General features: G+C 46.1%; 1 protein-coding gene across 2 annotated transcripts in view; it reads right to left on the minus strand.

Moving 5' to 3' along the window:
• The window catches only part of LOC142575619 (neprilysin-2-like), a 63,643-nt gene that overhangs the window by 4,244 nt on the left and 43,969 nt on the right, over positions 1-15,430 (minus strand). For both annotated transcript variants that reach the window (XM_075685126.1, XM_075685125.1), the window contains 5 exons: positions 13,145-13,222; positions 4,033-4,142; positions 3,611-3,669; positions 2,885-2,936; positions 2,734-2,804 (listed from right to left, as the gene is read on the minus strand). In XM_075685126.1, the coding sequence (XP_075541241.1) occupies positions 2,734-2,804; positions 2,885-2,936; positions 3,611-3,669; positions 4,033-4,142; positions 13,145-13,222 (370 nt within the window). The remainder of the gene's footprint in view (positions 1-2,733; positions 2,805-2,884; positions 2,937-3,610; positions 3,670-4,032; positions 4,143-13,144; positions 13,223-15,430) is intronic.

The raw sequence follows: 15,430 nt of genomic DNA on the forward strand, positions 1-15,430 counted from the left end.
TCGGTATTTTAGGCTTACGTATTTCAAGCCACAGTTCATTGGGTTCGGTCCTCTTCGCAAATCATCTAATTACGGAATGACCAATTGACTATTGCAGAATTTGCTTTATTAAACACGCGCGAGGTCGTTACTTTAACTAATAAATGCCTGTAATGGGAGCACAGTAGAAGACAATACGTGACGAGTAATCAAATGTGGTGGCGCCGACGTCACTCGAACACGCTGCAGCATCTTAAGCACTCAGCGGTCTTCTTAAAAGACAGCGGTCTTCTATCAAGGATGCGCAGTTAACAACTTCCCGCGGCGTGCTTTGATATTTCTCTGAGGAGAAGTAAAAGTGTTCTACATTTCTGTGGGATTCTTCACAGTGGCAGATTAGATTACTAGCTGCCCGGAGTGCGAGTCGGTTGGTGGCTTAGAACACATGCTCTGGCGGTGCCCCTCATTACGAACACTCAATCAAGTCACGTAGGAGGAGCGGAGATCTACCATCATGTGTTCCAAGCTTCTCCCACAATTATGGGCTGTCCAGAGAGCTCGCGATGCGGCGGTGCGGCTAGGCCTCCCCGAACCGACGTGGGAGCGGCCCGCAGTGCTGCACTAATGGCGGCGCTTCTCAGGACCTCAACAAAGTTCTTTGTCTGTATGTGTGTTCGGATAGGCAGTGCCACTCTGTGTACTGTTTATGTACCTTGAATAACCTTGATCGGTATGTTTGCCTGATAATGTGATCTATCCCAAATAATGGCTAACACCGAGGCGCGTGTTAAAATATGCGAAATGCAAGGAGGGCATTGTTTACCACAAATTCATTTCCCGTGGTGAAACAAACGCTCACCAAAGCAGGTAATGCGTCCATGTAAGGCTCAGCTAGCACAAGCATTCACTGCTTGACAAAAAACTTGTAGCGACCGTTGATCTCTTCTTTCTCCACGCTTCTCAGATAGCCGGTGTCCCTCGCCTTAGGGGCCATTACTCCCTGCTCTTCCTTCGAACCGAGGCAGCTGCCCGGACTAAGACGCCACCAGTGCCGTTCTACAAACCTGCTTTAATTTTGAATAAAATCCAATTGAGTCACCATTCCCAAGCTGTCAAAACGTCTATTCTTTGGCGCCGCGAAATCGAGCTCCCAACAAATGGTGACCTATGCCATTTGCGTTTTTTTTTTTAACACTAGCCATGAACGACGCTGCTCCTACTCCCGCTGACAGAGACGACGCTACGATTGCGTCCCCTGTCATCGCCGCAGAGCTTCAGCTTCCCAGCTTTTGGTCCAGGAATCCCCGAGTTTAGTTTATGGAGGTAGAGGCACGTTTTTAACTCCGGCGCGTCACTTCTCAGACAGCAAAGTACCTGCACCTTGTCGCCGCGTTACCCTCCGATATCGCCGATACTATAGACGACTTGCTTGGCGATGCGCCTTCGGCCAGAGCGTGCGATGACCTATAACGCACGGTCCTGCAGCACCTCGAGCCATCACAACAGAGTAGGATCCAGTAGCTCCTCTTCGAGGAACTCGGTGATCATGACCGTCACAACTCCTGCACCAGTTGCGTCGTTTACTTGGTGCTCCCAACAATCTCACTCAGTTTGGGGCTCGTTGCCGTCCATTTTGTTATTTCGTTCTTTTTGGAGGCACAATCGGACGTTTCGTGCCAGTCAGCAATTTTAAAGCGTATAGACTTCTTTGAGAACTGACCACTATTTTCTTGTCACTCTTTGTTATCACGCTGTCGACGCGATGATAGGGCAGTCTAACACAGCGACTGAAACCACATGGTGGTACCGGTGGTACTATTGGGCATTTCACGGCCGTTCCGCTCAGTGGAATGGAGGCAAGGGAAGCGTTTTCGCAGTCTGCCCTCATGACAGCTATAGCGTTCTGAGGCGCTGTCGTTGAGACCCCGTGCCTCTGGTCGAAGATGCTGCCTGGTGTTCCGAGCTGGTCCTTGAGGAAGCCATGCTCAAACTACTGATTGGCTCCTACGTATGGGAAACTCATGGCAGTAAGGGGAGTGCCACCGCTAACAGATAGTGCAACAGAGTGCCACAAATAACTACCTCTCATATATGCTAAGCGCTTTCATGGATAGCAAGCGAAATTATCTGTTCATATCTTTTTCTCTCGAGATGATTGATGTATAATCAATGTTTTTCATGTAACAAGAAAATGAAAGGGTAAAATTGTGTGAGACAGCCATCGTTCAACTTAGTGAAAATGAGTAAGTGTTTTGCCAGCACGTGTACGGAATCGGAATGCAAGTGTTGATATGATTGTTTAAACAGTGATCTGGACCGCTTATTACTTCCTAACATTTATGCGCATTCTTCCTATCAAATTTAGAGTTATACGCAGCCGGTTATCCTATGATTGCTTTACTATTTCGTTCTCGTTTCCGGTGAGTGCTGCGCAAATCTCAATTTCTGCGGCAGCAGTACTGATCGATTCACCGCACCGCAGTGAACACACGCACATCCCCGTCACCGTCCACATTGCACTTTTGTTTCACATATCGCTAGATGTATGTTTATGCGTCGCAGTGTTGATGCCGACAGTACATCAAGGGAAAATCGGTAGCTTTGGCCTAGTCCGTCATCAGTGGCGTTAATCGGGGATCTTGTTTCGTCCCCATTACTAAAGATGACTAAACGTTCAATAATTATTGAAAGGAATATTGATACATGCAATATCGGTCGTAAAGAAGTTATAATACATGAAAAAGCGACACATACTGTCGTATCTGTCCATCGCTGTAGCTAATAGTTGCGCAAGAGCTGTTCCTATGGTTCCAAAGTTAACGGACCTGAAATTAGAAATAATTAATGGGCTTTTGCTTTATTTCTGCATCATTTACTTGTTTTATACTGAATCAGTAAAGCTTACCTGGGTATAGGAGGCTTTCTAAAATGTGTCACAAGCGCAGCAGCTGGATAGGCTGTAAGAGAAAACGTTTTATAAAAAAAATCTCTACGTAAAAAGAATGTCCAGTAATAAATGTAATATGCTCGGCGGATGAAGGAACTTGGCAGTTTTATATGCCAAGAGACTTGCTTTTGACTTGCTGCCAAGAGACTTTTTTCAGACTTGCTTAATGCATGGCAACAAAATGACGTGTACTTGGAAGCGTACATGTAGAGTGGCGGTATTAATAGAACAGTGACCTTTTGAGAGACAGTTACGGCGGAAATTATTATAAAAGAACTTACATGTAAAAATAGCCAGAACCACCGATATCAAAATTCACTTTTGTTTACTGCACACAATTTTGCTATCCAGGGCACAAATGCGATTGCCGTACAAGACGACGTCTGTATTTTTCCCAGTTTGTACAGTAGATTCTCTTGTCCCGCGTGTAAAACTAACATCTGGAGTCAGTCACAAAATGCAACGCACAATAGTTTGTAAGCACGTGATGGTCCCTGTGTTTGTCGGAACCTAACTTTATGAAAGAGTGAACCTTAAGTCTATATCGTGGTCATTTACACCAGGTAACTTGGATCGGAAAATTAACTTTAAAGTTCAACTTCACACTCTAACGCGTGTCTTGGATATTTTCGCATTAAGAAAATCATAACGCTATATTATTGTTATTCGTGAACTTGTTCATACCGATAGTCTCTGTAACTCCATCATAAAATCCGTGCGATCTCAGGACAACTTCTTCGTATCTGAAGAAACAAGAGGCAGAAAGAGCAAAGAAGCATTCTTGAGCATTCTAATAAGTTCACTCTGGCACAATCATCAAGCGACGAAGAAAAAAATTAAATGCTGCACTAGTTCAGTATATGAACACATTTAGCTGCATTACACAGATCATCACGAAAGAAGCAGTAAGTAACGCGTGCCTGGTCACTAAATATCAGAACACATGCCCTGCCTCAAGACGTCATATCAATTTATTGAAGCGATTTGTTCTATGGTATGTCTTTATGACATTCAAAATAAGCTGTTGACATAAGCTAGTACTCCTTTTCTATGGAACATAACCACTGAAAAAGAATTTTCCTTTGGAACGAAGTAATAATACTCACGATTTCTTAAAGTATTTTGAGTTAAGCTTAAGAAGCTTTTGGAAGTGGTCATTCTCTTGAAGATAGAAAAAGTGCTTGATGAACGATTCTTCTTTTTGAATTTTTGGAACCTGTTACACAAGCATACAATGGAATCACTGAACATTAGTCGTCAAGTTAGTAATCACTGCATTCATATATTTCGATATTTCAAGGCCTCCATGCAATTACTTTATGTTCATTATCACCGCTCGTGTGCACTTGATTCCCACCGTTTTTTCTGTGCCTTCAATATCCAACATTGTTTTTAGTTTTCTCTTTATATCATGACGGTGATGACACATACGTTACCAGAACGGTTAACGACGTACACTCAAAGTTAAAGCCAAGGAGTGTAACCTAAAAGTAGCTACCACAGCGTTCCACGAAACCTCGTTGTCTTCGCGTAGTCTCGTCGTATCGTTAACGAGCAGGCACACCATAATAATATAAGCGTATCCATGTGTATGGTTTTATTGCGATTAGCATTCCGTGCCTACTTAAGGCGCTTTCTATCTATCTATCTATCTATCTATCTATCTATCTATCTATCTATCTATCTATCTATCTATCTATCTATCTATCTATCTATCTATCTATCTATCTATCTATCTATCTATCTATCTATCTATCTATCTATCTGTCTGTCTGTCTGTCTGTCTGTCTGTCTGTCTGTCTGTCTGTCTGTCTGTCTGTCTGTCTGTCTGTCTATCTATCTATCTATCTATCTATCTATCTATCTATCTATCTATCTATCTATCTATCTATCTATCTATCTACCTGTCTGTCTGTCTGTCTAGACGTCTGTCTGTCTGTCTGTCTGTCTGTCTGTCTGTCTGTCTGTCTGTCTGTCTGTCTGTCTGTCTGTCTGTCTGTCTGTCTGTCTGTCTGTCTGTCTGTCTGTCTGTCTGTCTGTCTTCTGCTAACCCAGTGGCCCAAGTTGCTTACGAACTTGGGCCACTAGGTATGTGCGCGCGGCCGTGATGCCATCGCGGTCGTCCCATCATCTTCATACCAGTTTTCTCATTTGGCTTCTGTCGTACAGTCATCGTCATGCCATTCTCGTCATGCAGTCATAATGCATAGGAGGTCCCGATACAGTCTTTGACTATGGGACCTCCTCCTGCATACTAAATACATGTAATTTGACCCAAATTCTAACAATAAATTCTGATTCTGATTCTGATTCGCTGTAATACTGTCGTCGTGATGCTGCAGTGGCCGTTCTATTGTCGTCACGCCATCGTTGTCCCACAGTCGTCGATACCGTTGTCCTCTTACCGTCGTGAGCCATTGTCGTCACTGAGCCATCATCATGCTATCGTTGTCATCCTGTCGTCGTGCCGTCATCGTGCCCATCCGATCGCTGTCATTCTTAGTTATCCCACTCTCGTCACGCCATCCTCGTCGTTCCATTGGCATCATTTCTCTTCCGTCATTATATCGTAACCACACTGTGATCATACTATCGTAAGCGTGTGCCGTTTTCAGGCCGTCGTCGTCACTGCGTCCTCGTCAGAGAGTAGCTGCCACGTATCCGTTGTCGTACATACCATCCTCAATCCGTCGTAGTCCTGCCATGGTAGTAATTCTAGCTTCGTCGTCATATCATTCTTCCCACGCCGTCGTTGTCACGCTGTCGGGGTTATACCACGATCATAATTTCAGAATCGTCATCTTATTGTCGTGAGGCTGCCTTGATACCGCCGTGATCGTTCCGTCTATGTCACTTCATCGGCGGCACTGCGTCGTCATCATACGTGTGTGGTCACGCCACCATTCTCAAGGGGTGACCTTGGCAAGCGAGTGCCATAACAAGTGGGCCGATACCAAAGACAGTATGTAGCATACAGCCGAAGTAACGGAAGTCTCAGAATGACCACTACAGGCTTTAAAAAATTATTTCGCCGTTTCTCCTGAAAGGGGCATCTATTGCGATACCAAATTAGTAGACAGTTCTACAAAGTAAGGATGGTAGAGTTATCGGCCGCAAAAAGTTGTAAACATTCTCTTACTAACTAAATTAACAAGCACGGTGTCACGCGCGCACAGGTAAACATGAACGTTTCTCCCTAGAAGACCACGGAAAGTCGCTGTCAAAACGCTGGAGCGAGGAAACGCGGCAGCGTCAGCAAGCGAATGGACCGTCTCTCGCCTCAACGCGAACTAATCACCGAAAGCACAGCGCATACGAAGCTATCTGCACTCGTCACATGCACTTTGTCCACATGCGTCAGTAATGCGTCGGCAGTGATGGCCATGGACCCAGCAACCCGTGCACAGAACTCTTCAGCCACTTGAAATTCCGAACGGAGTTGGTAGAGAGCCAGAGCAGCAAAGGGCTTCCTTTCATGTGGAAATGAGCGAAGACCCCTAACCATTCTCCATATGTGCGAGAGTGATTTTCTCTGAGGTCAAGCGACTGACAGAAAGTTTTCCATCGCTTGTCCTCACATGTATCTATAAGACGCTGGACTTGCTTTTGTATGCGTCGTGAAGCCCTCATATCCAAGTCGGACTTCGTGCGCAGATACCTCCTCTCCGTCTGTCGGCGTGCCGCACGCAGCCTCTGCAGTTCCGTGTCCAAGTCTGTTCGCCTTGCTGATTTTGTAAGCGAGCTGATTGATGTTTTCAATGCCTCTGCGATTGCATCTGTGATAGTGTGTGAGAGGCCTTTCCGACAAGCGTCATTCATATCCTTTCTAAACTTTGACGAATCAACTGTACGCAAGACAGTAGAAGAGCGTTGCTCAACTCCTGTAATCTTTATATATGTTGGAATATGGTCGCTTCCATGTCTTTCTATGTCCGTAAACCACTGGACGCTCGAGGCAATGCGCCGTGACACCAAAGTTAAGTCCAAGCAGCTACTGGATGCCTCGCAGAAATGTAGGGCTGCCGTCATTCACACAGCACAAATCATGGTCGGCAGCAAAGGGGGCAAGACTCCTGCCTTTGGAGTCAGTTTTAGTGCTTCCCCATAGCTGGTGTTGCGCGTTGAAGTCACCTCTGATAACCGAGGGGCTTGTTCACCTGTGATAACCGAGGGGCATTGTTCATTAGCAATATTTTCTGAAGTCGTTCGCCGTCGAAGTGACCCCCTGAGGATATTTAGGCTCCAATTACAGTAAATGACACATCCTTCTTTTGGCCATTCAAGCAGACATATTGGTTGTCGTCATGAGGCTCTACCGCGTTAGCGACATATGTAAAGTCCGTGCGGATGTAGATGATTACTTTCGTGCTCGCAGCGCATGTGGACGAGACGAAATATTCGTAACCGGACAGTCTGAGTGGAGTTGATGTATTTGGTTCGCAAATGACCAGTATGAAGAAGCGATTTTCAAAAATGAATTGACGAAAGTCTGCTATACGGGTCCGGAGACCCCTGGTATTCCACTGAAAGATCGACGCACCTTTACCTTAAGTGCCGAAGGGGACCATCGGTCGAGCTATGATGCTTAAAAGATGCTAGCAAGCACTGGATTTAGTGCATCCAGTATTTGCAGAGCACTTCGAGCTGCTGGTGTTTGCAGCTTGTTCAGTATAATGCGCATTGTATTAATTAGCGATTGATGCCCACATATCAAGAAGGAAATGGCCATCTTGAAAGAGATGGCGAGAGATCGTTCATCGCATCGCGAAGCAGCCGATAAAGTCAGGAAGCGACGTTCCCGTCGCCGGCGCTCCTCAAGGAAGGCTGCTGCCTCTGCGAGGCGCATGTCACTTCCTACAACACCACCTCTTCCTCTGTCGCCCAGGCCAGACACTGTGAATAGGACCGCGAAGAACAAGGCCACTGAGAAGACCACATCTGCAGAATCTTGGCCGGCTCTACCGAAACAACAGCATCCACCAACAGACTCACAAGAAACTTTTGCTGGTCAACCCCCGCCGTCTACTGTCGGTGATTTGTGCGACCAAGACAGCCACCTGCCTGTCTTGGTCGCACAAATCACCGACAGTAGACGGCGGGGGTTGACCAGCAAAAGTTTCTTGTGAGTCTGTTGGTGGATGCTGTTGTTTCGGTAGAGCCGGCCAAGATTCTGCAGATGTGGTCTTCTCAGTGGCCTTGTTCTTCGCGGTCCTATTCACAGTGTCTGGCCTGGGCGACAGAGGAAGAGGTGGTGTTGTAGGAAGTGACATGCGCCTCGCAGAGGCAGCAGCCTTCCTTGAGGAGCGCCGGCGACGGGAACGTCGCTTCCTGACTTTATCGGCTGCTTCGCGATGCGATGAACGATCTCTCGCCATCTCTTTCAAGATGGCCATTTCCTTCTTGATATGTGGGCATTTTTTTTGACGAAGCTTCATGTCACCCTCCGCAGTATGAAGATTTCATTACAGTCGCGCCACGTTTATCTGCAGCGTGGGGCTCCGCGCCGCGGGGGCATTTTCGCAGACGCTGCTCACGTGTCCCAATTTCATGCATGTGCGGCACTTAAGCGGCTTCACAATGAAAGGCCGCACTGCATGTCTGAAGTGTCCCACCTTAACATGCGAGGGTATATATTTACCCGTGAATGCAATTTTCATGCAGCGTGGCTTGCTTAGCCGCTTAACATCAACGATGACCTCATCATTAGCTGGCTTGATAAGAATCGGCAAGTCGTTATTAAGGATGGCGTCGTTTACGTCGTAGATAACGCCGGTGACTACGTCAGATCCCAGAGGGATGTAACAGCGCACCTGAATGCCATCGAGGTCCGTTACGCTGCGTAGAGTGGTCGTAGCAGCCGCATGCTGGACATCAACCGCCAGAAGATTTTTTCGGGTGTTCACTCGAATGTCCGATATTTCGTTTGGCACCAGGCCTTCCAGTGACATCGACACAGATTGCATGTTAAGCAGCTTCATGTTGACGGTGGTAAGCACAGGCGCAAATATGATGGTATTGGCGTCCGGCCTCTGCGTGTGTCTTACTGTTTGCGTGCTTGACGATGAGGACGTCCTGGTGTTCCTTCGCTTCGCTCTGCGGCTCTGCACAAGCTGGAAGCCGTCATCGGAAATGTCCTCACTGCTGAGAGAGTGAATATGGGTGTCCTCGCTGTCGCTGTCGCTCTGCTGACCGATCCGCTTCCTGTAGGTGGCCGCCGCTGACGCCGCCGTCGCCGGCAGACGTGCGGGGTCGTCCACTTCCATCACGACCGAGCAGGGAGCGAGGACCAGCGGATGAACTTAGATTTGCACAGAAATAAACCGGAGCTAGAAAGAACAGCGCTATATCAAAAACTCTTCGTCGTGCTTTCCAGATTTCAGACGTGAGCAGGAAAGACGTGAGCACGTCTAATATGAGACGTGCTCCCTAAAGGGTTGCAGAAGAAAGCACCTCTTCTTGTCTAGAATCACTATCTCTCCCTTCTAGTGGCGTTCGACAGGTTCAGACGTGTCTTGTGAAGGTGCTTGTGACGACAGTTCAAAATGGAGGCAGTGCTGTCAACGAGTGGTATGGAAAGTTATGCTGAGGAACGTCGCCGAAGGACAAAATCAAGAAGATGTACGAAACTGAACGTACGCGATTGACGCTGAACACAACGCGAAGCATTAGGCGAAAACGTGACATGCGTATGAGCCGTTAAGGAGCCTCGTGGCGTTCTTCAGGCGCCCTGCTGGCTACATAAAGCTGGCGAATGGTTAATGCTAACGGATTTTCGTCGGATCAACCAATTTATCAATAATTTGTTTGCGATAGCAAATATATAGACATTTAATGCCCATTTTCGCAGTGCCCGGCGACTCCGCCATGCTCTCTCGACTGAATTCCAAGGGCGACGATAGTAAGCTGGCCGGGTACCGCACGTTGGTTGTCATGCGATCTGTTGGTGCGAGGGCAGGCATGCTCAGGGCGAGCCGAGAGAAATGCATAGTTGACAAGTCTCCCCATTTGTCCGGGAGATTTTCGAATTCGGAGCAATCCTCATGTTTGTACGGGCCTCATCATAAATCTCCCTTAAAACTGCTCCAACCACATCACGAGAAAAAACAAAACCAAAAGCGCGTCATGCAGCACATCTGTATATCGTAATTGCCATTGTGCGATAGGTAGCTAGCCGAAGTCACATTTAAATCCAAGCGATTTGTGTGTAGGCAGTGCAGGCCTATAGCTCAGTTCGCTTCAGATCGAGACATGCGTTAAGGAGCACTTTCGGCAAGAGAGAGAGAGAGAGAGAAAGAGAGAGGGGAATATAGGAAGACAGGGATGATAACCAGTCAACAGCCTGGTTGGCTACTCTACGCTGGGGGAAGGGAGAAGAGGAAGAGAGAGAAGGGCGAAAGAAGGTGTAGAGACGTGCACGGACAGCACTTGAGTTAAAGCCGCTCGCGGAAATCAGACGTTCTGAGAAAGCACAAAAATGCCTTCACTGCCTTCTGAGCCGACGATCGGTGGGGACGGTGCTCTAGTACTGTCTGTTCACTCAGAGGACGATCATCTAATTTCATCAATGTGTTGGACAAGTATTCTGTTTGTGCTGGAAATTGAGGACAATGGCACAATAAGTGGTCAATGTTCTCCTCGCATCCGCAAACTTCACATGTAGGGCTATGAGCCATTCAAATAGTGCTGAGTAAGCAAGCTTTCGTGAAGGCAACTCCCAGCCACAACTGACACAGAAGGGACGCTTCGCATGCTTGTCCTCACACCAACAGATCGTGTGTCAACCAACGTGCGGCAAAAAGCCTAATAAATAGGGCTGCTGCTTGGAAGTTGAGCGGAAGCAGCGTAAAAATAACGGGACATGCGAAAAGGACAGACAGCAGCTCTATCCTTTTCTCAGGCTGTTTCCGCTCAAGTCATGAAACGACCAGCCCAAATGCGCTTAGAACGACAGAAAGCTGGGCTAGTTGGTAAGGATTCATTATGCAAAAAAGAGGTGAGGCGTGCAGATAGGACACGAGAGTAGGGAAGTGGACAACACGAACGCCGACTATCAACTGAAGTAAGCACTGAGGCGAAAAAAGAAAGAAGGCACAAAACTCATCTGCGCAAGCTCAGGAATGGTATCACCACGTGTCAGTAGGGTACATATGTCGGTCTACGTGAGAGATAACTGTTAAGCCACTTAATCTCTTCCTTATGTAAGGTAATCGAAGGCTGACTCACGCACGCACTTCCACCGTTATAGATATGCTATGCCTGTACCATAAGACACGTATCTTCATTCTTATGCCTGTACAATATCACGCGTTCATCTAACTCTGGCGTGCAGTTACAATCTTGGCAATGTAGGGAAAGATTAGAAGGCGATCCACCGGTTAACGACTTTTTATGCTCCATTAGCCTTTGATTGATACACCGCCCCGTTTGCCCTACGTAGAACTGGTCACAGCTAAGGGGAATTTTATAAACTACACCCAAACGACAGTCAGTAAACCTTTTCTTCTTATTGTGCTTCACTGGACAAATATCTGTTCTTTTTTTGCCTTTTACCTGCTCCTTTTTCCTCTGCATGGCAGCGCATATCTTACCTAGCTTATTGGGAGCAGTGAATTCAACATTAACATATCTAGTTGCAACTTTTTTAAGCCTGTGCGACACTGAATGAATGCACGGAATAGCCACTCCTCTTTTTTTGCTATTACTGCTTTCTGTAATCACGTCCGTCCCCCTTGAAACCAACTTCTTTAGGCGTTCAGCCACAGTGGCCACTGCTACACTAAGATAACCTGCTTCTAATAGGCGCCGGACCTGCGCATTAAAACTGGTGCTCATTTTGTGCAGGCAGGATCTTGTGAGAGAAGACTTAAGGCACAACATGGCAATTCCGTTTTTTACTATTTTGGAATGTTTGGATTGAAAGTTTAGCCACGGCTTCGAAGATCTTGGTGAGTACTGCCAACAAAAGTGATTTTGTTCGATGGCCAAGAAAATGTCAAGAAACTGAAATACGCGTCGCTGAGGAAATTCCTTGGTAAACCTTAATCCTCTTCCATAAAGTTTATATTGCTCACTTACTGAGGTAGCAGCGGAATCGAATTCTTCCCTATTGCAGAAGATTCCGTACATTCATTCAAAAAGTTGCAAGTAGATATGTTAACGTTGCTTTCACTGCGCGCAATAAGCTAGGTAAGATATGTGCTGCTGTGCAGAAGAAAAAGGAGCAGTTAAACGACAAAAAAAGAACAGATATGAACAGATACATGAAGAACAGCCAACCATTAAGGTAAGAACAGATACATGAACGGGAGGAGGTTGGCAATATGTGTGAGCGGATCAACCTTGCAATGACGTGCCAGTAATTACTCCGCCCAGGCACATCGTGTTAATCTCTTTGGATGAGCGGGCCACAGAGTTAATTAACCCAGCGTGAGCAGGTTTTGCACCAAAACGCAACTAAGACAAATGAAGGCAGGGTGTCCGAGAAGTAACTGCGCAGTGAGAAAAAAAAAGTAAGCGCGATGATAATTCTGATTGAAATCGCAGTTTCACGTGCGATGTGGTAGTGCAAGACCTGCAGTTCGTCTGATAAAGTCTGCGGGGTGCACTCAAAGAACGGGTGTACGGCAACAATCTTAACACACTGCAGTAGTCACAGACAACCATTACTCAGCACGTCACAGAGATAACTTTCAGCAAGTCTCCAACGAGTCTTAATTAAGAAGCAACATCGTGTGCAGCGATGTATTCGAGCTGGTGGCGAACATTTTCAGTATCTCCTGTGGTGATCACTGCTTTGCCGTAAGTAGAGCTTTAAATTTTAAGGCCACCATTCCCACGGCAGAGTTACTTTTTGCACACCCAGTACACAATTACATCAGCTCCCTGGACAACCGATAATGCACCTATGACTTCACCGAAGAGCCGCAAGATGTACAGAGAGGTCCACATGTGAAATTCGGCGCATTTACACTTCTCTACGACGCCATCGCCACTGTATAACAGCGGATGGAGAACAAAGCTGGTAACACGCTGAGTTTACCGCGTAGTTCACTCATGTACCTATATGCACATATCGATATACTGTCGCAACTAACACAATGCCAAACCTAATTCCTGAGAGCTAAAACAATTACTGTGGTAGTTATTAGCAGATTAGGCTGATCCTTACGTTTGTGCCGGTTATGTGTTTAGGAAATATGTAAACTTCACACAACTTACAAATTGGTACAGGTCATTAATGGTGGTCTCATTCAGCAGCCAGTCAGGATATCCAATCACAAGATTGCTTTCATTCAGCTGCAAGCAAAGTATAAATAATTAAGCTGGACATCAACGGACAATGTTGTCGCCGTTTATGGCGGAAGACATTCCTAAGCGAGCCAAAAAATAATGCGAGTCTTATTCATTAGAAAAGCCCAACTGCATACACCGTCCAACCGTCCCGAATTTAGTGGGGCAGTCCCGACTTTTGAGTAAATGGCGCTTGTACCGATTTGATCTAGTCGGGACGGCCAAATGTTCCGACTCTTTTAAAATTATAATTAAGGTTAAGTAGACCAGATTTTCTTATTGTAATGTCTGAAAGCTTATTTGCGCATTCTTTATTATTTTTTTGCGTGCTATTGCTCTCTGATAAACGTAAAGGTGGTTTCGTTTCTGTCATAGTTCCAGTTCTGCTGTAGAACCTGGCCATTCGCAGTACCGTTGTCCGTTGTGGTAGCCATAGTAAGTCAGCAACTTTCTTGATTATTTGTTCGTCTTTGCTGCACGTGCAGACTGGCGGCTCGTGGCACTGACAGGGTGCCCGAATCAGTGCCTACCAAGGCACTGACCCGAGCAAGTTGGTCTCTCATACTGGGAATCTCAATAGCGTTAAAAAGAAGGCGACAGGCATAGAGACGACGATGCGGAGTGTGTTGTCGTTTCTGCCTGCCCCTGGATTTTCGGCGCTGTTGAGGATCCCGGTACAACGCTTCATAACCTTCGTCCCGACTTCGTGCGTTCGCGAGTTGGCCACGCTACTCATCAATGAAGCGTTTTGGAGGTGTCAGTGCGGTATGCGACTACATTTATTCAATGCTATTTACGTCAGCGTTGACACTGATGATAAGATGGGTGCCGCGTGTATGTTGTTGTTGTTCTTGTTGTCCTTAATTAGCGCTGCTGCTTTCTAGCGGTGCACTGATCTACGAGAGGCGTTCATAAAGTTCGTGTTATCGGTGCCATAAATCTCAGCATTTGACTATGAATCAACGCAATGCTGCCGTTATCTATGCCTAGCTGATGGCAATATACGGCGACCATCACCGTACACTTCCAACAGCTCGACTTAAATCTCTTTGTCGCTGTGTCTTTCGTAGTATTAAAAGCCAACAATGAAATCAAGATGACTAGTCGGAATGAAGTGTTCACCACTGAAGATATCAATTTTCTTTGTAATGTTTTCTTTTTTCCGCTTTCCTCTAAAGCCTGTTCGTTTTCTCTATCCCTCCCTTGTTGTGCAGTGTGTGGGTGACAACTTTAACGGCAAAAAAGCCTTTTCTGCCTTTTAGGGCCCTTAAGACACTCCGAGCTCGAAGGCCAACAAGCAATTTGTTTTTCAGGTTCACTACCTAAACGCGGACTCTATATCTCCTCTTTCCCTTATGAAAATTTATGTTTGTCTGATGGCATGTTGGTGGTATCGCCATTAGAGTACCCAGATATCTCTCGAAAAATATTTATTTTCAGTACCTATTGTGTATCAAGGGACTACTTGATGGAAACTTGATGTTCAATTCGCTTTTCAGCTTCTACCGTGTGCTTATCAGGCGTAGGCGTATCAATTGCGTATAAAAGCCTCGCTGAACTGGGTCAACGTATAAACCATAGTTGTTTTAAACAAGAATACAAATTTTGGTGAAGTTACCACGAGCAATTACACCTTACCAGTGTACTCACAAGGTACTACGATAAAATAGTATAGTCTGGCCACCAAGAAAACGTTCTGTATATTCTGAAGTAAAGTGCTGCTGTCAAGCTAATACAGGAAAACGTTACATATTTACTTATAAGGCACCATGCATAAGATCTGTTTAGTCTCCCCAAGAAAAGCCTTATGTGATTTCTCAAATGAGCGCCACTTCTAGACCCAAAGATGAAATACATCAGCACATCCTATCGTATTGGCGACTCACAAATAAAGAACTATTTCACGGGAAACTAAAGAAAAAATGCACCTTCGTAAGGAATCGCCGCGTACTTGTCTAAGGGGCACGTGGACTCGACGTCAGTACGTATTTCACGTTGGCGCTCTTTTCTTCTTAGAAAACACCATCAACTTTCCATAATCGGGACTCTCCACTTTTAGGCAAGACGCTTTTGAGTTCGCGCGTGCAGTGCACTTGCACACAAGACTAGACGCCTAACCAGACTATAGAACTATAGAACGTGCGAGCGCGTGCGCTCCACAGAAAGCCAACTACTACGGACAATGGCCGGCAATTGTATATCAAGCGTTGATAT

The sequence above is a fragment of the Dermacentor variabilis genome, chromosome 3 (assembly GCF_050947875.1).
Source record: "Dermacentor variabilis isolate Ectoservices chromosome 3, ASM5094787v1, whole genome shotgun sequence".
NCBI classification, from domain to species: Eukaryota; Metazoa; Arthropoda; class Arachnida; order Ixodida; family Ixodidae; genus Dermacentor; species Dermacentor variabilis.